The 21,829-nt window shown below is 46.0% G+C and overlaps 1 protein-coding gene across 1 annotated transcript in view; it reads left to right on the top strand.

The window, feature by feature from the left end:
* Positions 1-21,829, top strand: part of LOC110576161 — a gene marked incomplete at its 5' end in the record, with an annotated part of 34,787 nt that overhangs the window by 8,284 nt on the left and 4,674 nt on the right. The window contains one exon of the mRNA XM_044919564.1: positions 7,168-7,251. Coding sequence (XP_044775499.1) covers positions 7,168-7,251 — 84 coding nt within the window. The remainder of the gene's footprint in view (positions 1-7,167; positions 7,252-21,829) is intronic.

Below are 21,829 nucleotides of genomic sequence, written 5' to 3'. Positions count from 1 at the left end.
GTCAGATTGCACAGAATGTGAAATCCTTTAGGCCATGTTCCCTGACTATGACATAATAAAATTAGCAATACAGTAACCATCCTCCCCTACCCCCCGGGCTTACCCTCTTTGGAAATTTAAAAAAACCTTTCTAAATAACTCTGGGATTAAGAAGAAACCAAAAAGGAAATGACTAAATATTTAGAGTGATAATAAGAGTAGTAAATACCAAAATTTGTGAAAGTAGCAGAAGCAAAATTCAGAGACAGCTTTATTTCTTTAAATACATATTCCAGAAAAATGACTTCATTCAAATAAATGAGCTAAGTTTCAATTCACGCTGAGGGACCTGCTGTCCCCACCTGAACATTGGTATTAGAATCGCACCTTTGGTAGAACTCTCTTCAGAGGAAACAGGCCCGGTTCTCTGCTTAGGTGGCATGGTCTCGAGCATTTAATACGGACCCAGCACTGCTCTCAACATTTCATGTGTATTAACTCATTTAATCCTCACAGCAGTTCTGTGACCAGATTCTTCATGTTGCAAATGAGGAAACCCCAGCACAGAGAGGTTCAGTAACTTGTTTAAGATCACACAGCTACGGAGCAGCAGAGCTGGGTTCTCAACTTGGGCCTGTCAGATGCATCTGTGTTTCTATATACATGCATAAGAGTCATAGGATTTACGCGCATAGGTAACTTTTAAAAAAAAATTATTTATTTTAGAGAGAGAGCAGGGGGGAGGGGCAAAGGGAGAGGGAGAGAGAGCGTCCCAAGCAGACTCTGCGCTAAGCGTGGAGCCCAACGTGGGGCTCAACCTCACGACCCCTGAGATCATGACCTGAGCCGAAACCAAGAGTCGGTCGCTTAACTGACCGAGCCCCCCCAGGTGCCCCTGTCCTGGTAACTTTTTCATTCATGCACATAGATTAATCCAGTTTCATTTTACTGACCTTGCAGCATCCCCTAAAATTAGTGAGGGTGTGTCAGGAGCTGGAGTGGGAAGGACATCTGCAGATAGAGTGTGGAGGGTAAGAACCGGGGCTCTGGCCCTGCAGACCTGCTTTGGGGCCCTCACACCGCCCACTTACTAGCCGGAGCACCGTGGACACGATATTTAACCTGATTGAGAGGTTGCCTCATCGGTCATTGGAGAGAATAATATTTGTTCCTCAGAGGTTGACGTGAGAATGAAGTAATATCTTTGGAACCACAAGAGTGTCAGTGACAAAATACACACATAGAGTAGTATTGTCATGGCAGAATGTGTGGAGTCAGTGGGGCCATCAGGGACTTCGTCTCTTGTTCAGTTGTCCACAGACTCGCTGGCCTTGGGCTAGTCTGGTCATGGGCTTATTCCTCAGTTCTTCATTTTCCAAAGAGGGCCAGGGTTGGCCTCAAATTGTTCATCCAGGAGACATCTTGAAAGTAAAAGTGTGAGGCTCACCAGGCTGTTGTTTGAGGTTGATTCCTTTTGATTCATCTGACAGGGTGCGTTCAGCAGAAAGGGAAGTGTCCCCTCTGGGAGGGTTTCACTGGAAGAGAAAACAGGGTGGGAGGGAAAATGGGTGTTGGAGAAGGGCCATCAGCCTCTGTAGGTGGGGAGCACAAGAGCACCGAGTACCTATTGAGAGCTGACACGCTTGCTCAGAATTTCTGGCTCTTTTAATTGAAGAAGAGGGCCTGGAAAAACCAGATGTTGGGCAGTGTGTCATGGGCGTGTGTATGTGTGTTTGGAATCCTTGTCAGTGGTGGTGTTTGTCTCTGGGAATCTGCAGACCCTCATTCCGGAGGGAGGCAGATGGGGTAGGGGGCAGCGGGGACAAGGAAAGTCACATACCATTGTCTCTTTGCATTTATCGGGAGAGAATCTGGGCTTATGAAGAGGAGTGTGTAGCTCCCATGCAAAGAGCTGTTCTGTTCCCCTGTGGGGAGGAGGAAGTGTATGAATTTGTGCTCACCTGCTTGAGCCAGGAGGGCCCTGTCCCCCCCGCCCCCGCCCCGGCTACAATCCTTTAATACCCCGCTGTGGGACGTAAAGGACCAGATGTCCCTTCCTAGTCCCTTCCTATTCCGGACTGCTGGTGCCTTCCCCTCTGAGTATTTCCCTCACCCCGAAACATTCCTGAGAGCTCCCGGGCCTTCTGGCTTGTCCTGGGACCCTCTTGTCTTCCTGAGGCCTGGCCGCTGTGGCAAGGAGGGAATCGGTGATTTCTTCATTTGGGATGGCTCCCTTTTTCTTTCTTTGTCCCTCCCTTCTGTCTTGCTGCTCTGATTTGTATGATCCTTGAGGAATTGCCGATGATTTAAACTTACATTGCAGCCGTATTTTTTTTTTTTTAACATGTTTAAATTGAAGTATAGTCGAAATGCAGAGTTATCTTAGTTTCAGGCGTACAACACAGTGATTTGACAACTCTGTATGTTACGCAGAGCTCACCATGGCAAGTGTAGTTACCCTCTGTCACCTTATAGTGTTACTACAGTATGGGCCATATTCCCTGTGTCGTACCTTTCATGCCTGTGGCTTATTTATTTTATAACTGGAAGTTTGTACCTGGAAGGAGTGAGGGGATTTCTTTCTCTATCTCTCTTCTCTAGAAGGCATCCATTTGTTGAGGCCTGGGGTTTCCTGGCTAGCTAAGCTTGCTCGTTTGCTTGCTTACTTGCTTCCTTTTTTCTTCCTTTCTTTTTTGACATCAGGACTCTTTCTTCAAGTGAAATGTTACATTCAGCCCCGGCGTATAAAGCAGATAAAAGGGAAGCTGTGCAGATTTAAGAGTAGGGAAGGGCCCGCCTGCCTGACTCCCCCTCCCTGGCTTCCCTGGGCGCTTTGGGGGGCACATGTCGAGTGTCCTGGGGTTCCACAAAGCCGTACTGGAGAGGTAAGCTCCTTACTTGGTGAGAAAGCCCAGGCTTAATGAGACAAGCAAGCGCTCAGCTGCTCTCCGTGGCTCCTGGTTGCTCTGGGCGATAGGCTGCTTTGGGAAAGGGTGCTGGAATAACAAGGGCATCGGACAGACAACTCAGGCTTGAGCCTAGACTCTGCAAAGCAGAGGCTGGGAGACCCCGGGGAACTTAGAACGTCCATGACTTGCAGGTCCTCAACTGTGAAACATAGACGGGGCTCGCTGACAGGGCGAACGTGAAGCAGCTAGGGTGTCTGGTCGGGGCTCTGCGGGTGGCAAATGTTTTTATTAAAGAAGCTAACGAGGGGGACCCAAGTCAAATAGACTAAGGTTGACAGAGTAGGCAGTTAGTGTGGAGTGAGAGGAATTAGAGCTTCGGCCCCCGCACGTTGTGCTCTGGGCCCCTGAACTCTCCCCACTCTGCAGAGAGGAGGTCGTGGTCACGGCTCCCTCGCGGGACTGTGGGGCCCATTTGGGTGGCAGGGATGGGTGACAGACTCAGCGCTGCCCCCTGGCAGATCCCCCATCTCCTGGGGGGTTGTGGCCCGGGGGCAGCAGGAGGCTGGGCCTGGGGGGGGGGGGGGGGGAAGGAAGTGGCCGGGCTCGTGGTTCTCAGAGTTTCTGCTGCGGCCCCATGTTGCAGTTGCTGCAACGTTCCTGTTGCCACACGCCGTGATTCTTAGATAAAGATGCTGAAGTTCTTTTCTTGGCTGTGCTCAGTCATGTGGGCTGAAGAGGAAGGGTGCTGCGTGCTTTCCCTGCCCTTGGGCTCCCCGAGGCCTCAGCCCGGAGAGCCTGGCTGTGTCAGAAGGGATGAGGGGGTCTCTCTGGGATCAGTTAGATCCCCCAGTGCAGAAGCCTGGTGGCAGTCCCCATGTCTCGAGACTCCGGATAGATCCCCGTGATGACGGCCTCTAGCTTGGATTCTCTGGACTAAAGCATGTGCTGTCGTCACTGGTGTTAATTCTTGCACAGCACAGTGCAAGAGACTCTGCGTGGGAAGATAGGGATCCAGAAACCTGAGTGCTATCCCTGGCGGGTCCGAAACTCAGTGTTTGGCTGTGGGCCTTGATTTGCCCATCTCTCAGTGAGCCAGTTGGATGATAGAATCTGTAAGGTTGTATTCAACTCTAAAAGCCCTGTATCTTTTTTTTTTCCCTTTCCTATTTAAAGGTATTTAGATCCAGGTTGAAGCTGTAGAGAAGTTGGCTAGATCTTCTATACGGCCGTGTTTTTGAGTTGTAACTACGTGCTGTCCATGGCCTAAAGAACTTAAAATATTATCGAATTCTCACAAAAGCATTGGTAGGCACTATTATTCCTATTTTGTAGATAAGGAAACTGAGGCTCAGACATGTTAAATCAGTTGTGTAAGGCTCCGCGACCGGTATATGATGAAGTGAGTTATGGAACCCAAATTGTCATGATGCTCTGGAGCCGATCTTACTGTCCTAGCCATTAGCGTGCGGACTTCCTAGAAGGAGGAGAACTCACTCTTTTAGACACCATGTCTTTACGGCAAGGTGATAGGGAAACTGACATTTATTAGGCACTGGTGTGTGCCCAGTATTGTGCTAGAAACCTTCCGTATGTGGTGTCTTCCAGTGCCCATAAATGTCATAAGGTGTGTGGTAAATACAGCGAGTAAGTGGTAACAACAGGTCTTAGACCTAGGTTGTGAGTTTCCAGACTTCTCTTTTCCCGGTTCACACATTCTCTCACTGAAGATGGAGCAGGCTGCCCTCCTAGAGCCTGCTCCAAGCTAAGAGGTGACGTCTCGGATTGGGGGGCACCCTGTACAAATTCCAGGGGTCTCAGAGATTTATGTCATGACTGACAGCAAGGTGCCTGCCTTCCATGCTCCAGGACACAGCTGTTCCCAGCTTCCAGAATCTTCCCTCAGTCCATCCCAGGATGGTAGCCTCATCCCACTTCCAAGACGTCTGTAGAGAGGAAACTCAACAAACACTTGTTAACTCACCTTCCCAGAGGAAGGCTGGGCCCCTGTTTTCCAGGGAGAGTCACAGAGATCCTTCCTGGGACATGGAGCTCTCTGGAGGCTGCCAAGAGGCCCATGTACTAATGATAGTTGATAAGAGGAGCGCCCTGTCTCCACTTTACTGCCGTCTCTGCAGAGGCTAGTCGTTCAGTCAGCTAAAATTGATTCCATTTCCCTTACATATCTAGCCCATGGTAAGTGCTCGGTGTGCACATGGAATGAGTGACAAGAGCCAATTCCTCTGGAACGGATTTTTTGAAACATTAGAAGAATACTGTTCAACTCATTGGAAGAGTGCTGGGAAGGTCGGTCTGTGGAACCTGCTGGAAGCTGAGGGGCGGCTTCGGGCTTCGGAAGAGTAGAGGCAAGGGTGGCTCTGCAAAACCAGCAGGTATCTCTGTTGGGCGCTGCCACCCACTCCATTCACTTTGCAATTCAAATTCCTCAGGGAGCTTGGGTCCAGATTGATCCCCTTCACTGTCCCCACACAATTCTGGGAAGGTTATCTACACAAAGGAAGGTGTTCTGGGCAGGAGCTTACACTGAGAGTAGCTGTTACAGTAGATAAGGCAACCCTGGCCCTCCAGGGGTTTATAGCCAGTGGGGGAAGATTGATAAGTAAAGGAATAATTAACAGTAGGCTGTGCTGGATGCTATGGAAGGTTTGCACAAAATGCATTGGGACCTTAGGGAGGTTTTAAATTTTGCAGGAGGGGGAAGTGTCAGGGAAGGCAGACAGAAGAGATGGTGTTGAGATTGAATTTTAAAGGCTAAGTAAAATTTTTCCAGCTGGTCCTTGTGTGACAGACAGTTAAGCAGATGAAAGAATGGAGTTGCAATTGTCTGGTCTGGAGAGTGCATCCTAGAGGGAGGAGCATGGGTGGGACGAGACCTTAATGGGGCCTCTGTGCTCTATTAGGCATTGGGACTTTTAATCTGAGGAGATGAACAGAAGGAATGACTTTTTAGGAAGTTGATTTCGGGGGTTGTAGCACTGCCCTCAAATTCAGTTTCTTTGAATGTGGCTGTTAAGTTTGGGTTGCTGATGGTTCCAGACAAGCCAGAGAATGACATGATGGGGGAGCCAGTCAGAACAGACTCTTCCCATCATGAGAGTCTCAAATTTCAGTGGGAATTCCCAGTAATTCCATCCTCTGTTGGAGATGGGGTTGTGTGTTGGGGGGAGGTTGGTGGCAGGCTTTCATGGCCTGTGGCATTCTGAGTGTTTGAAGAGTGACTCGTCTTGGTTTGGAAAGCCCACTGGATGTCATGGAGAAGCAGGTGTAGGGGATTTCCCGCTCCCCACCTTTACTCCCAAGAACCCATTCTCCCTCTGTGCTTAGAAATGGTCAATGTGTTGTGCGGAGCTGGGGAGAATGTAGAAACAGCTCAGGCCCTGGATGCTGGGTGGGAATGAAGGACTTCCTTTAGTTAGCCATTTTGTGATTTTGCAGAGGAAGTGGAATGAGATCAAGAACGCTGGGGTCCCCAGGGGTTGCCGGGGGCTGAGGGGAGAGCTTCCTTTTCCTTATAAACATGAGGTTTGACAGAGAACAACACACAGTGCTGTTTTTTTGCAATAGGTGGTTTATGAAAACAGGAAGATCTTTGCTCCCACTGTGAGGATTGGAAGTGAGTGCTGGGGAGGAACTGAGGCTAGAAACTGTTCTAATATAGACCTCTGGTAGGGCAGATCACGCATTTGAACACTCTGGGGAAGGGGCTAGGAACATAGGGTCCAAATCCAGAAGACAGGCTAGAATCTGCCTGTCTCCACATTTTAGCTGTGTGACTTTGGCCAAGTTACTCAACCTCTCTGTCTTAGGTTCTCCAACTGGAATGAGTCATAATACTGCCCCCACCATCCCCAACATCAACAACAACAACAACAAAACTTAGCGTTTATTGAGTACTTACAGTATGCCAGGCACAGTGCAAACATGTTTTAGCTTCATTGTCTCATTTCTTAACCCCACCCCGTGAAGTAGGTAGTGCATTGTCAGCATTTTACAGATGAGGAAACCTGGACGCAGTGAGGTCAGTAGCTTGCCCATCCCTCCCCCCACCCCACCCCCCGCCAAAAGTCAGTAAGCGGTGCAGCTAGGTTCAAGTGCAGACAGTGTGAGGCTGGAGTTTGAGGCATTGCAGAGCTGTTCAGAGTTTTGAGGGAGATTATGTATGTATAATGCTTAATATAGATGTAGCTCCGGGTGAGTATTTGGTACCGTTACCTGCGTCTTGTGTTCTGAGCCTCACGCTGCTCCTTTTTGTCTCTCACAGAAGCGGCTGACACAGGATGATGATGCCGATGAGGTGGAGATTGCTATTGACAACACAGCCTTTATGGATGAGTTCTTTGCTGAGGTAGGAGACCTTCCTGTGCTTTTTTTTTTTTTTTTTCCCCCTGGATGTACATAAGGAAACACAGCCGCTGTGTAAAGAATAAAACTTGGCTCTTTCAAGGGTAGCAGAGGACGGTCGGTCTTTTTCTGGGGTGGGGGGTGGCCAGACCAAGAAGTTGCCTGGAGATTCTCTTCAGTACATACTTGGGTGGGTCTGGATTTTTAATCTTACTGAGAAAGTCAGCAGAGGGTAAATTATATGTAAAGAGATGTTTTTAAAGTTTTATGCTACATGACAACATTTTAATGATACCCTTTCTTGCCTAAATTATGTGATTTCATTACAGAATCAACCGTGGGGGTCACAGTCATGAGTGTAAAAGAAAAAAAAAAATTACGTTTTTAGGCCCGTGATTCGGATAGATCCGATTTGTTGTTTCCAAAAATTCAGGCCATTTGACTTAATTCTAGTGATAACTGAAACACTAAGGAACCACCTAGTTTATTTTTTTGGAAGTTCAACAGAGGCAAAGATGGGTTGCCCCCATCTACAGACCCGCATAATCTTTGATCTGGAAGGTCCTTGTGGGGAGCGCCTCTGTTCGATGGTAAGTGGTGGAGCACAGTGTCAGGGGGCTCAAATCTCAGCCCTGCTTCTCACCTGCGGTGGTTCCTTCACACGCTTGGTTTCCATATCTGTAAATGGGGACTGATACTGTAATTCCCCTTAGGGTTATTATGAAGATTTCATGGAATAATGTTTGTAAGGCATTCAGTGTAGCATCTGACACGTATGTGCCTGATGGATGATCCTTCAAAACAAAAGCATGGGGGCGCCTGGGTGGCTCAGTCGTTAAGCGTCTGCCTTCGGCTCAGGTCATGATCCCAGGGTCCTGGGATGGAGCCCCGCATCGGGCTCCCTTCTCTGCAGGAAGCCTGCTTCTCCCTCTCCCACTCCCCCTGCTTGTGTTCCCTCTCTGGCTGTCTCTCTCTCTGTCAAACAAATAAAATCTTTAAAAAAAAAAAAACCAAAAGCACGAAAAGTTCAGTCCTGGAAGTTTCTGCCATCATACTGTGTGTTTTTTTTTTTTTTTTAAATTTAAGCTTTTTATTTTTTTGGAAAGAAGACAAGAAGCGCCACATTCTTTCCCGCAGGAAGAATGTGGGCACCTCCCATCTCTAGATCGTGGATGTGGAAAGTCGCCCTCTAGCTCTTGTCTAAATAGCTTGGCGGTTCATGGCAGGTCATCTGTGGGAGTCGTTAGCGGGTAGGAGCAAACTGCAGTGCGTGCTGGCCTGATTGGGAAGTTGGCTTGAGCTTGCTCTGCAGTTCCCCACCCTCTCCCTGGGTGGGTCTGTCCTTCTGGTCGAGGAGTCACCGTGAGACCCTAGAGCACTTGAGTTTTGTGAGTCCAGGGCTGTTTCAGGTGTGGATCTTGGAAGGAAAATGCCTTTTCAGGGGTAGGGAGGACCCCTGTAGGCACTGTAGCTTGTTCTGATCTTGCCCTGGATATGCAGATACGTTAGAGAACTTCTTCCCTTAGATAAGGCAGCTTTGCCAGTAAGTGTGCTTTACCTCTTCTAAGCCAGTGCGAGGTGATAATAACCCTGAAGGGCAGTATCCCTTGTGAAGGGGGAAGATGGTGGGCCTCCATGACGTGGTCTCGGTTTATCCTCAAGCATTTCGTAGCAGTTGATGTTGGTCCAGTCACTTAACGCCCCTGGCCTCTAAGTCCTGCTCTGGAAATTGGGAATGTCAGCATTTACCTTTCAAGGTCGTTGTGAGGGTAACATGAGGATCACGCATCCAGAAAGCATTCTCTAAACAGAAAAGTGCTGGCTGGATCATAGTCATTTTTGGAGCGTTAACAAGAAAGAACTCGAGGGCTGCTTTTCTTTTTTGCTTTCTCCTTGTCAGATGCTTTTCTGTCATTTAGGAAAAATAAACCCAAACCCTGTCATATTTCGGGTGGAGAAGGGGACTGCACGGTGGGGTGGAGAGAGAATCATCTTCGGAATTAAGTTCCTTATCTGCTACTGACTGTGTGATCTCGGGCACATTCCTTGACTTCCCTCAGTCTCTGTGAGCTTGTCTGTGAAGTGGGGAGCAACATAGTCACCTCACCGATTTGTTGGGGAGTAAAGGAGCTGACACTCAAAAAGTGCCTCGTGTGGGCTTAGGTAAATGTCACTCCCCTGCTTTCCATCTGACGGGGCCCCGGGAGGGTAATGCTGCAGTGGGGCAGAGGTGGAGGAGGGGGTGAGGGTGGCCACGGATGGTGGGAAGTGGCCACGCAGGCTCTGGCTCCCATGGGTCCTGGTCCGGATCTCAGCACTGCCCTGACCAGCGGTATAACTTTGGAAAAGTTGTTTCACTACCCTAAACCCCAGCTTCCTCTAAAGCAGGAACAGTGGTGTTAACCTTCTGGGTTTTATAAATATAAACCAAGAACGTATGTGGATGTACCTAGCACAGCACCTGACATACAGTAAGTATGTCTTCAGTCTGTTTGAGCTGTCCTCACTGTTCCATTCCTGATGTGTTTGGGAATGTGGTCTGGAAATAGCCTTGAAAGTGGGATAAAGCACATGCCAGGTAATGGGGTTTGGGGAAACGAGGGGGGGCCCCCCATATGTGGCTGGGGAACACACCGAGTGCACCCTGCAGGAATATAGCTAAATAGGCACTCTTGCGATACACCTTGTTTTTGGACTTGTTCCAACAAGCTGGTCACCCACGGCTGTTTGTCGAGGACCGAGTGTGTGAATCACAACCCCATCAGAAAGGTACGTGCAAGGTGCAGGTGAAGTCACGGGACCAGGACGTTTTCCAAAATGTGCACTGCACTGTAAAACTCAAATGGTTTCTCCAGCTTCTCAGCTGTTAGAGAAAAAAATTGGCCCTTGGGTCTCCAGGCCTTAGATGATTAAGCCAGGGGCTGGTAGATGATAAACCTCGGATTATTGTCTAAGTTGTGCTTGTTTGTATTTTCTTTGCTCTGTTTGCTCAGTTGGCAGCGAGAACACATTTTCGAAGGAAGTGGACCTGCCTAGAAGGCAGAAACATTAGGAGCTTATTCTTCTATATTCATTCGTCCATTCAACAGAATATACATGTGCTTACTGTCTTCCACACAGTGTGTTAAGGGCTGGGGCTAACAACATTCTGTGTGACAGGGTCCTTTGCCCTCTGGTGGCTCTTTATCTGGTGAGTCACAATAATACAAATGTCAATAGGTCCTAGGGGAGCACAGCAGGGGAGAGAGGAAGGTGAGAGAAGGCCCCAGTGGTTCTTAACTAGAGCTGCCCCTCCGAATCACCTGGGGAGCCTTTTGTCCATCCACATGCCTCGTTCCGAGGGCCTGGAATGGCTTAGACTTTCAGATTTTTGGAATGATTCTTTTGCCTCTCCAGTTATGAACTGCTGCAAAGTGACGGGGAGCCTTTGAAGGTGTTAAGCAAGGAAATGCTGGGATCCGAGTGTGTTTTAGGAAAAGTCATTCTGGTGGCAATTCGTGGAGGGCAGGAAAGGCCAGCAATGGAAAGACTAGCCAATTGGCTGGTGCAGTAGCCTGTGGGAAAGAGGATGGGAACTCTGACCCGCATCTGGGACCCTGGCAGCAGCATGGCATATCATCTAGGGGTGCTTTTGAGTAACTGTGGCTTAAGCAATCAAGGTATGCAATCATTTCCCATGTGAAGAAGTCTGCATTGAGGGTGGTGCAGTGGGTTGGAGGAGGTGGGGTTCTAGGTCAGTATCTCTGTGATCCTCTTGGCTTTTCCCTTGGGATTGGGAGATAGAGTCTGTTCTGATTACCTGTTGCCATATGACAAATCACCCCAACAGTTAGGGTGTCAAAACAACCATTTTGTAATGCCTGTGGATTTCTGTGGATTAGGAATTCAGGCGCAGGGAACAGTGGGGGTGGGTGATTTTTTGCTCCACAATTTCTGGGGACTTCGTTGGGAGGACTTGGACAGCTGGACACTGGAACCTTATAGAGACTTCTTTATTCAAACGTCTGTTGACTTAGGGGCAATCTCCGTAGAGACCATCAGTTGGAGCGCCTCTGCCTGACCTGTTTCTGTGGCTTGGGTTTCTTAGCCTGGCCAACTCAGGATCATCGGGGTGTTACATGGAAGCTCAGGGCTCCAACGCAAGGTTCCAGCTCTGGAAGACATATGGCGCATCCCTTCTGTACTCTGATGTCAGAGCAGTCACAGGCCTGCCAGGTTCACAAGATCAGTGCATAGATACCCCCTCTCAGTGGGAGGACCATTAAAGAATCGGTGCCATGTTTTAAGACTTCCAGAGCCACAGCTCCGTATGACACCAGCGTGTGTGACCATCGCAAGAAGTCAGAAAGGGGGAAGCAGAGAAGTCCTCAGATCCTTTTATCAGGCGAGAAAACCTCCCGAGTCCTCCAAGTTGACTTCCCTTTGTGGCCCACTGACCAACAGTGGATCACGTGGTCACAGCCACTCAGCTGGGAGGGACACCGGGGAAGTGAGTACTTCGCAAAGGGACAGCGTTGCCAGGATTGACATAGAGCTGATCCTGATTCATCGCCTGGGGCTGACAACATTGCTGCCCAAACAAAATCAGAGTTCTGTTCACAAGAAAGGGCAGGGGCCAGGGGATGGCTGTTTGGTGCATCAAAGTGCTCGTCATGGATGGTGAGCAAATATGTTTAACAAACGCTTCATACTCTTTTTGTCCCATGGGGAATTAAAATATACATGAACTTATTAAAGGCTCTGAGATGTCCCGTAATAAAGAAACCTGCTTAACTTGCTTATCTGAGCATTTATTTTTTCACAGAGCGCTTTCTGACATGTAACTTCTATTAGCAAGGGTGAATGAGGACATTTCAGAAAATGCTATTATAAAGTTTTTCGTTTTTTTTTTTTTTTTTTTTGCGGGGTTGGAGGAAGTGTTTTATTTTTTTAAAGATTTTATTTATTTATTTGAGAGAGAGAGACAGAGTGAGAGAGAGCACAAGAGGGGGTAGAGGCAGAGGGAGAAGCAGACTCCCCACGGAGCAAAGAGCCCGACATGGGACTCGATCCCGGGACTCCGGGATCATGACTTGAGCTGAAGGCAGTCGCCTAACCAACTGAGCCACCCAGGTGCCCCAGGGGGAGGTGTTTTAAGAAAGAAATCTGTGAGACTGTTTGGCAGTTCCACTGGTGTAGGAAGCTTACTTATCTCCCGAAGTTACTTATTTACTCAGTCAACAGACGTAGACCGAGTGATGCCCTGAGCTCGGCCAATGACGGCTGTGAGGTGGTGCAACTGGAGAGAGGTCCCTGAGTCAGGGCGGGGACAGGCGAGAGTGCAGGGCATGTGTGCCAGGGCTGTGGTGCCTCGCAGGGCGGAGCGATGCCTACTTAGAGGAACTGGAAGCAGAGGCATTTCTGCGGAGGCTTGAGTTTTGTTAAAACTAAGAACCTCGGAATGAATGTAACATGGAAACCTCAGCATCGAGTCAAAGCTAGCAGGTTAAGGATTCTTTAGTTCCTTCTTCAGGTGGAATATTCGGGTGAGTCGGTGAGCTGGGCAGTGCCTTGCCCTCTCCCGTCACGTGCCCGTTTGCTCTCAGGTCCGTCCCCTGCCCTCTCTGGGCTCCGCTCCGTACTGCAGGGCACTCATTTCCCAGGTTCCCTTGTCCGCCGGCTCTGGTGTGTCTGACCTGGGGAGGCACTGGCAGAAGACCCGAGGAGGAGGGAAGAGGCCGTGGTTTTCCTCCCCAGACATGTCTCCTCTATGGCCTCCAAGGGTTCTGCTGGGCCATTCCACCATGCTCTGGCTCCCATCACAGGGGGCCTGGCCCTTGGGCTCTGGTGACCCTGCTGTTGGGAATTTACAGAGTGCCTCACCATCCTCTGTTTGGCTTCTTGGCTCTTCCATCCTGGAGGAAAGAATCCCTGCACTCTTGTTATTTCAGCTAAAATAACTAGAGAGATTTTTGTTTCCCTGACCAAATTTTGAGTGATGCAAAACCCGAATGTACTTAATTGATTTGAGATTATTATCTAAGAATACTAGTTTTCATTGGTCAGTATAACTCTGAGATTGCTCCTTTCTTTTCTTTCATGAAAGGGAAGTTCCACTGGTTTATCACTAGTCTTGATAAAACCCCTGACAGACTTGACTTCTGTTGCTTGGACTGAGACCTCTCTGTTCCTTCTAGTCAGTGTGTGTTTTCCAAAGCAAAGAAGCAAACAAATCAAAGAGGACTTGACTGAGAATGTGTAATACAGGGACTATTTTGGATTCTCCTCGTTTTGGGGAATAGTCAAGGTGTATGAATTGTGAAAAGGAGTCATTTTTTTGACCCTTACAATCCCATTACTTTGCCACAGTAACAGGGTGGCATATAATAAATATGCAGGAATTAATTAATGTCTAACTAGAGGTACAGAGTATGTGGCAGCTTAGGGGAGGCAGAGACTCGTTAAGTAGAATGGACAAAGCTGTCCACCCTACCGCACGGCAACCCACCACTTCTCCAAAGTAGGACTTTCTCTGCTTCCCATTATCTAATTAGATTCCACTGGCTACTTAGGTCCAGAAGGAGGAGGCCATCCATGCCTTGAAAATAACTTCCTCCTTTTAGTTAGACGGTGGTGATTAGTATAATCTGGTAATCATAATGGGTTCCCTGAGGCAACACCCAACGTGAAGAGTGATTGACCTGCTGTCGGTCTTGATTTCCTTGGGTGGCTGCTGACAACATCACAGGGCATTTTGTTAACGTTGGGGATTGCTGGGAGGTGTAGATGAGATGTGCTTGTGAAGGTAAGCAGAGCACCTGGCACATAATAAAAGGGCAGTAACTGCTGGCTGTTCCTGGATTTCTCATCATCGTTTCATTTTGTGAGCACGTACTTCTCGTTAAGTGTTTGACATGCATTATCTCATCTAATCCCCACAAAAACTCTAAAGTGGGAAATATGAAAATCCTCGTTTCACAGAGAAGAGAACCAGGGCTGGGGGGGTGTGTGAGGGTGAGTGGATCATTCAAGATCATAAAACTGCTGGGACGTGAAGCTGAAAGTTGAGCCCGGCCTGTTTGATTCATAACATTTTCTTTTTCGTTTCTTTTTTTTATTAACATATAATGTATTATTTGTTTCAGGGGTACAGGTCTGTGATTCATCAGTCTTACACAATTCACAGCTCTCACCATAGCACATACCCTCCCCAATGTCCATCAGATTCTTAACATTTTCTGAACTGTACTGTCTGAATGGCCACCTTACCGACAAGGCATTGAAAAATACATTTTATTATTTTATTTTATTTTAAAGATTTATTTATTTGACAGAGAGAGGAGGGGCAGAGGGAGAGAATCTTTAAGCAGACTCCCCACTGAGTGCAGAGGCTGACATGGGGCTCAGTCTCGTGACCCTATGATCATGACATGAGCTGAAATCAAGAGTCGGATGCTTAGTGAAGCCACTAGGTGCCCCAAAAAATACATTTTGAAAAGTAACAGACAATAAGCATTGAGGATGTACTGGCTGCAAGTTTAGCATATGGTGATTAAAAAAATACAACTTTCAGATTGGTTCTTTCAATCAGCAACGATTCTCGAGCACTCTTGGTCCATGAAGCTCTCTGTAGGGAGCCTTGGTTAGAGGAGGAAGGAATAGGCACATGATCTCAGCAAACGGCAACTGAGCCAGTCCTCACAGAAGAGGGAGTGGAACACGAGCATTAACGTGTCACAGGCTGAATACCCAGGGATGTGGGAGAGGAGATCGAGGAGCCTCCCATCGGCGGTTCTTGCACCTTTATACCTGGTCCAGGAGACAGGATTTGGTGTCTAACAGATGCCCGGTTTTGCCTCTTTCTGCAGCATGGCCTGGAGTGAGTTCCTATCCTGTGAGCCACCGTATTCTCAGGCACAAAAAAGGAGCTAATGAGGACGACCTCACAGAAGTGTCAGCTTGTTTCTGACACGTGTATTTGTTAATTCAGTTCTTAAATATATTCTTGTATAAGGTAATGTCAGGATATTTAGAACAACCCCCAACAAACACAAATGGCCCCTGAGCTTTTAGATTCAGCCTTCATACTAGGTTCGCCCCCTCCCCGGCCCCCCCACCCCACCTTGAGTCTTTGCTTATCTGGCAAATGCACAAAAGAAAATTAATTGCCTGCAGCTGCCACCATGAAATACCAAGAAAGTCACCTTGGAGGAAAACCACACTTCCAAGAAATAACAAAGACACAGAGTTCAAAAAAAGAACGCTCTATGATCGGCCAGTTGCCCATCCTGAAGTCTTAGATGGGTTCTGTGATTATTTGGTGAATTGACAAAGTTCCTGGATTACTAAATCAGAATCCCTGAAATGCCTCCAAGTGGTGAGGTTGATCAGGACAGAGGAAAAAGGGCAGCCAGCCTGCACTGGGTGGAGGAGGTGGGAGTGGGAGCCCGTGCTCCCTGGGCTCGGAAGTCCCACAGGAAGGCTGAGGGTGCAGCACGTAGGGCTCCACTCTCCCACCCACAGGGTCAGATAGGCCATCTACCATCCGGTCTCTGGATGTCTGGAGTGACTCTGGACTTGAGGCCCAGCAGCTAACAGCTTCCTGTCTCATCTTTCTATCATTGACCAAAGTTCGGATCAGGATGTTCTTCACTTTATGAAATAATATTCCAGAATATATTTTCTGAGACATCCAATCTGTTGAACATGGAACATCTAAGGCCTTATGATGTGTTAAGAAATGTGAAACCTTTTATTTTTTTTTAAATATTTTATTTATTTATTTGATAGAGATAGGGAGAGGGAGAGCACAAGCAGGGGGAGCGGCAGGCAGAGGGAGAGGGAGAAACAGACTCCCTGCTGAGGAAGGAGCCCGATGTGGGGCTTGATCCCAGGACCCTGGGATCATGACCTGAGCCGAAGGCAGCTGCTTAACCGACTGAGCCACCCAGGTGCCCCATACCTTTTTTTTTTTTAATTTAATTTTATTATATTATGTTAGTCACCATACAGTACATCATTAGTTTTTGATGTGGTGATCCATGATCCATTGTTTTTGTATAGCACCCAGTGCTCCATGCAGTACGTGCCCTTCTTAATATCCATCACCCAGCTAACTCATCCCCCCTCCCCCCTTCCCTCTAAAACCCTCAGTTTCTCGGAGTCCATAGTCTCTCATAGTTCATCTACCCCTCCGATTTTTCCACCTTCATTTTACCCTTCCTTCTCTAAATGTCCTCCGTGTTATTCCTTATGTTCCACAAATAAGTGAAACCATATGATAATTGACTGTCTCTGCTTGACTTATTTCACTTAGCATAATCTCCTCCAGTCCTATCCATGTTGATGTAAAAGTTGGGTATTCATCCTTTCTGATGGCTGAGTAATATTCCATTGTATATATGGACCACATCTTCTTTATCCATTCATCTGTTGAAGGGCATCTCGGCTCTTTCCACAGTTTGGCTATTGCAGACATTGCTGCTATGAACACTGGGGTGCATATGGCCCTTCTTTTCACTACATCTGTGTCTTTGGGGTAAATGCCCAGTAGTGCAATTGCTGGGTCATAGGGTAGCTCTATTTTTAATTTTTTGAGGCACCTCCACACTGTTTTCCAAAGTGGCTGTACCAATTTGCATTCCCACCAAGAGGGTTACCCTTTCTCCACAACCTCTCCAACATTTGTTGTTTCTTGCCCTGTCAATTTTTGCCATTCTAAGTGGTGTAAGGTGGTATCTCAGTATGGTTTTAATTTGTATTTCCCTGATGGCTAATGATGATGAACATTTTTTCATGTGTATGTTAGCCATTTGTATGTCTTCTTCAGAGAAGTGTCTTTTCATGTCTTCTGCCCATTTTTTGACTTGATTATTTGTTTTTTGGGGGTTGAGTTTGAGAAGTTCTTTATAGATCTTGGATACCAGCCCTTTATCTGTAGTGTCATTTGCAAATATCTTCTCCCATTCTGTGGGTTGCTTCCTTGTTTTGTTGACTGTTTTCCTTTGCTGTGCAGAAGCTTTTTATCTTGATGAAGTCCCAAAAGTTCATTTTTGCTTTTGTTTCACTAGCTTTTGGAGATGTATCTTGAAAGAAGTTGCTGTGGCCGATGTCAGAGAGGTTATTGCCTATGTTCTCCTCTAGGATTTTGATGGATTCCTGTCTCACATTGAGGTCTTTCATCCATTTTGAGTTTATCTTTGTGTATGGTGTTAGAGAATGGTCGAGTTTCATTCTTCTGCATGTGGCTGTCCAATTTTCCCAGCACCATTTATTGAAGAGACTGTCTTTTTTCCATTGCATATTTTTTCCTGCTTTGTCGAAGATTATTTGACCATAGAGTTGAGGGTCCATATCTGGGCTCTCTATTCTGCTCCATTGGTCTTTATGTCTGTTTTTGTGCCAGTACCATGTTGTCTCGATGATCACTGTCTTTGTAATATAGTTTGAAATCGGGCAACGTGATGCCCCCAGCTTTGTTTTTCTTTTGCAACATTTCCTTGGCGATTCGGGGTCTTTTCTGATTCCATACAAATTTTAGGATTGTTTGTTCCAGCACTTTGAAAAATGTCATTGGAATTTTGATTGGGATGGTATTGAAGTTATAGATTGCTCTGGGTAGCATAGACATTTTAACAATGTTTATTCTTCCGATCCATGATCATGGAATGTTTTTCCATCTTTTTGTGTCTTCTTCAATTTCTTTCATGAGTGTTCTGTAGTTCCTAGAGTATAGATCCTTTAGCTCTTTGGTTAGGTTTATTCCAAGGTATCTTATGGTTTTTGGTGCTATTGTAAATGGAATCGTTTCTTTAATTTCTCTTTCTACAGTTGCGTTGTTAGTGTATAAGAAAGCAACTGATTTCTGTGCATTGATTTTGTATCCTGCCACATTGCTGAATTGCTGGATGAGTTCTAGTAATTTGGGGGTGGAGTCTTTTGGGTTTTCTACATAAAGTATCATGTCGTCTGCAAAAAGAGAGCGTTTGACTTCTTCTTTGCCAATTTGAATACCTTTTATTTCTTTTTGTTGTCTGATTGCTGTTGCTAGGACTTCTAGTACTATGTTGAACAATAGTGGCGAGAGTGGGCATCTTTGACGTGTTCCTGATCTTAAGGGAAAGGCTCTCAGCTTTTCCCCATTGAGGATGATATTCACTGTGGGTTTTTCATAGATGGATTTTATGAACTTGAGGAATGTTCCCTCTATCCCTGTACTCTGAGGAGTTTTAATCAGGAAAGGATGCTGTATTTTGTCAAATGCTTTTTCTGCATCATTTGAGAGGACCATATGGTTCTTCTCTCTCCTCTTACTAATGTGTTCTATCACATTGATTGATTTGCGAATGTTGAACCACACTTGCATTCCGGGGGTAAATCCCACTTGGTCGTGGTGGATGATTCTTTTAATGTATTGTTGGATCCTATTAGCTAGGATTTTGTTGAGGATTTTGGAATCCATGTTTATCAGGGATATCAGTCTGAAATTCTCCTTTTTGATGGGGTCTGCCTGGTTTGGGGATTAAGGTAATGCTGGCCTCACAGAATGAGTCTGGAAGCTTTCCTTCTGTTTCTGTTTTTGAAACAGCTTCAGTAGAATAGGTATTATTTCTTCTTTGAATGTTTGGTAGCATTCCCCAGGGAATCCATCAGGCCCCAGACTCTTGTTTTTTAGGAGGTTTTTCATCACTGCTTCTTGTTACTGGTTATTGGCCTATTCAGGTTGTCAATTTCTTCCTGTTTCAGTCTTGGCAGCTTGTAGGTTTCCAGGAAGGCCTCCATTTCATCCAGATTGCTCAGTTTACTGGCCTATAGTTGTTGATAATAATTTCTAATAATTGTTTCTATTTCCTTGGTGTTAGTCGTGATCTCTCCCCTTTCATTCATAATTTTATTAATTTGGGTCCTTTCTCTTTTCTTTTGGATAAGTCTGGCCAGTGGTTTATCGATCTTATTAATTCTTTCAAAGAACCAACTTCTAGTTTCGTTGATCTGATCTACTGTGTTTCTGGTTTCTAATTCATTGATTTCTGCTCTAATTTTAATTATTTCTCTTCTAATGCGTGGCTTAGGTATTGTTTGTTGCTTTTTCTCTAGTTCTTAAAGTGTAGAGTTAGTTGGTGAATTTGGGATTTTTCTATTTTTTTGAGTGAGGCTTGGATGGCTATGTATTTCCCCCTTAGGACCGCCTTTGCAGTATTCCATAGGTTCTGGACCGCTGTGTTTTCGTTCTCATTGATTTCCATGAATTGTTTAAGTTCTTCTTTGATTTCTTGGTTGACCCAAACATTCTTGAACAGAGTGGTCTTTCGCTTCCAAGTATTTGAATTTCTGCCAAATTTTTTCTTGTGATTGAGTTCCAGTTTTAGAGCATTGTGGTCTGAGAATATGCAGGGAATAATCTCAATCTTTTGGTATCAGTTGAGACCTGATTTGTGACCCAGTATGTGGTCTATTCTGGAGAAAGTTCCATGTGCGCTCGAGAAGAATGAGTATTCTGTTGTTTTAGGGTGGAATGTTCTGTAAATATCTATGAGGTCCATCTGGTCCAATGTATCATTCACAGCTCTTGTTTCCTTGTTGATTTTCTGCTTAGATGATCTGTCCATTGCTGAGAGTGGAGTATTGAGGTCTCCTACAATTAACGTATTGTTATCAATATGACTCTTTATTTTGGTTAACAGTTGGCTTATGTAGATGGCTGCTCCCATGTTGGGGGCATAGATATTTACAATTGTTAGGTCTTTTTGTTGGATAGACCCTTTAAGAATGGTATAGTGTCCTTCTGTGTCTCTAACTACAGTCTTTAGTTTTAAATCTAATTTGTCTCATATAAGAATTGCTACCCCAGCTTTCTTTTGAGGTCTGCTGGCATGGAAGATGAATCTCCATTCCTTCACTTTCAGTCTGGATGTATCTTTAGGTTCAAAATGAGTCTCTTGTAGACAGCATATGGATGGGTCCTGTCTTTTTATCCAATCTGTAACCCTGTGCCATTTTATGGGAGCATTTAGGCTGTTCACGTTCAGGGTGGTTATTGAAAGATATGAATTTATTGTCATCATTTTGCCTGTGAAGACCTTGTTTTTATAGAATGTCTCTCTAAATTTCTGTTATATATCACTCTTGGTGTCTTTCTCCTTTTATAGAGCCGCCCTTAATATTTCTTGCAGGGCCGGCTTAGTGGTCACATATTCTTTCAGTTTCTGTGGTGTTGGAAGCTCTGCATCTCTCCATCCATTCTAAATGACAGCCATGCCAGATAAAGTATTTTCGGCTGCATGTTCTTCTCGTTTAGTACCCTGAATATGTCTTGCCAGGCCTTTCTGGCTTGCCAGGTCTCTGTGGATAGGTCTGACGTTATTTTGATGTTCCTCCCTCTGTACGTAAGGAATCTCTTCCCCCTAACTGCCCTTAAGATGGTTTCTTTGGTTCTAAGATTTGTGAGTATTCCTATTACATGCCGGGATGTTGGCCTGTTTTCCTTGATCTTGGGAGGGGTCCTCTCTGCCTCTAGGACATGAATGTTTGTTTCATTCCCCATATTAGGGAAGTTCTCAGCTACGATTTGCTCAAATACATCTAGTCCTCTCTCTCTCTCCACTCCCTCTGGGATTCCAATTATTCTGACATTGGAATGCTTCATGGTGTCACTTATTTCTCTGATTCTCTTATGTGAAACCCTTTTTGAAGTGGTTTGTGTGTTTTATCCTAGAGAGCCTTTTTTTCTCAGTCCTATTTGATATAGTGGAATTACTTTGGCAAGACAGTCACATGATGGAAATGGGACATGGTGTGATGCAATGACATTATATGAGTTGTAAGAGGAGCCAGTGTTGATGTGAGAGACAAGGGAAGGGCAAAGTGGCAATTTCTGGCTTCACCCAAGGGCCTGAATCTGCGGTGGTCACACCTCTAGAGCCTGCCAGCATTCACAGGTGGTAACATAGGCCCTTGTTAGCGTTGGGTAGGTCTGGGATTCTGCTAGAGGTTAAACAGTTTGGAGAAACCACAAGATCAAGTCTTAGAAATAATGCAAAAAGCATCCCAGCTGGAGTCTGGAGTGCTCCCACTTCCAACCATCCCTATTTGAGTGTCGTCCCACTACGTGACCTGTGACCTCTTCAACCTTTAGGTTCCTCAGGTGAATAACGGTCCTCATGCGTCACCATGGATTGTTTTGCCAGCTGTGAAAATGCTTCACAAATGTGTGGGTGCGACTTGTATTTGGATTTATACTCTGATGATACGATTACATTGAAATTTTATTTTATATCTTGAAGCAAGTGAGTCTACTCTCAAACTGTGGTTCATCACAACCAGCATATTTGTAGAGGGACAATGTCCACAGTTCCACTGGCAGAAGTGCTCATTCGAGGGTTAGAGAACTCAAGTTTTATTTTTCCTGTTTTCTATTTAATCTGGAGAGCTCTGACTGGGTTGTCAAAATCAAGTGAATTATTTGCTGGAAGAAAGGTATGCTGGACACTGCATACTGAGTTGTATTTTATCGTATTCCTGATGGTAAGATGCTGCTGGATGGTATTTTACAAGATTTGTCTGTTAATTGCCACAGCATTGATAAGCCCATCCTTCTTTTTTTT

This window comes from Neomonachus schauinslandi, chromosome 11 (assembly GCF_002201575.2).
Source record: "Neomonachus schauinslandi chromosome 11, ASM220157v2, whole genome shotgun sequence".
NCBI lineage: Eukaryota > Metazoa > Chordata > Mammalia > Carnivora > Phocidae > Neomonachus > Neomonachus schauinslandi.
The sequence above is the reverse complement of the archived record's forward strand: the minus strand, read 5'-3'. Positions and strand labels throughout refer to the sequence as shown.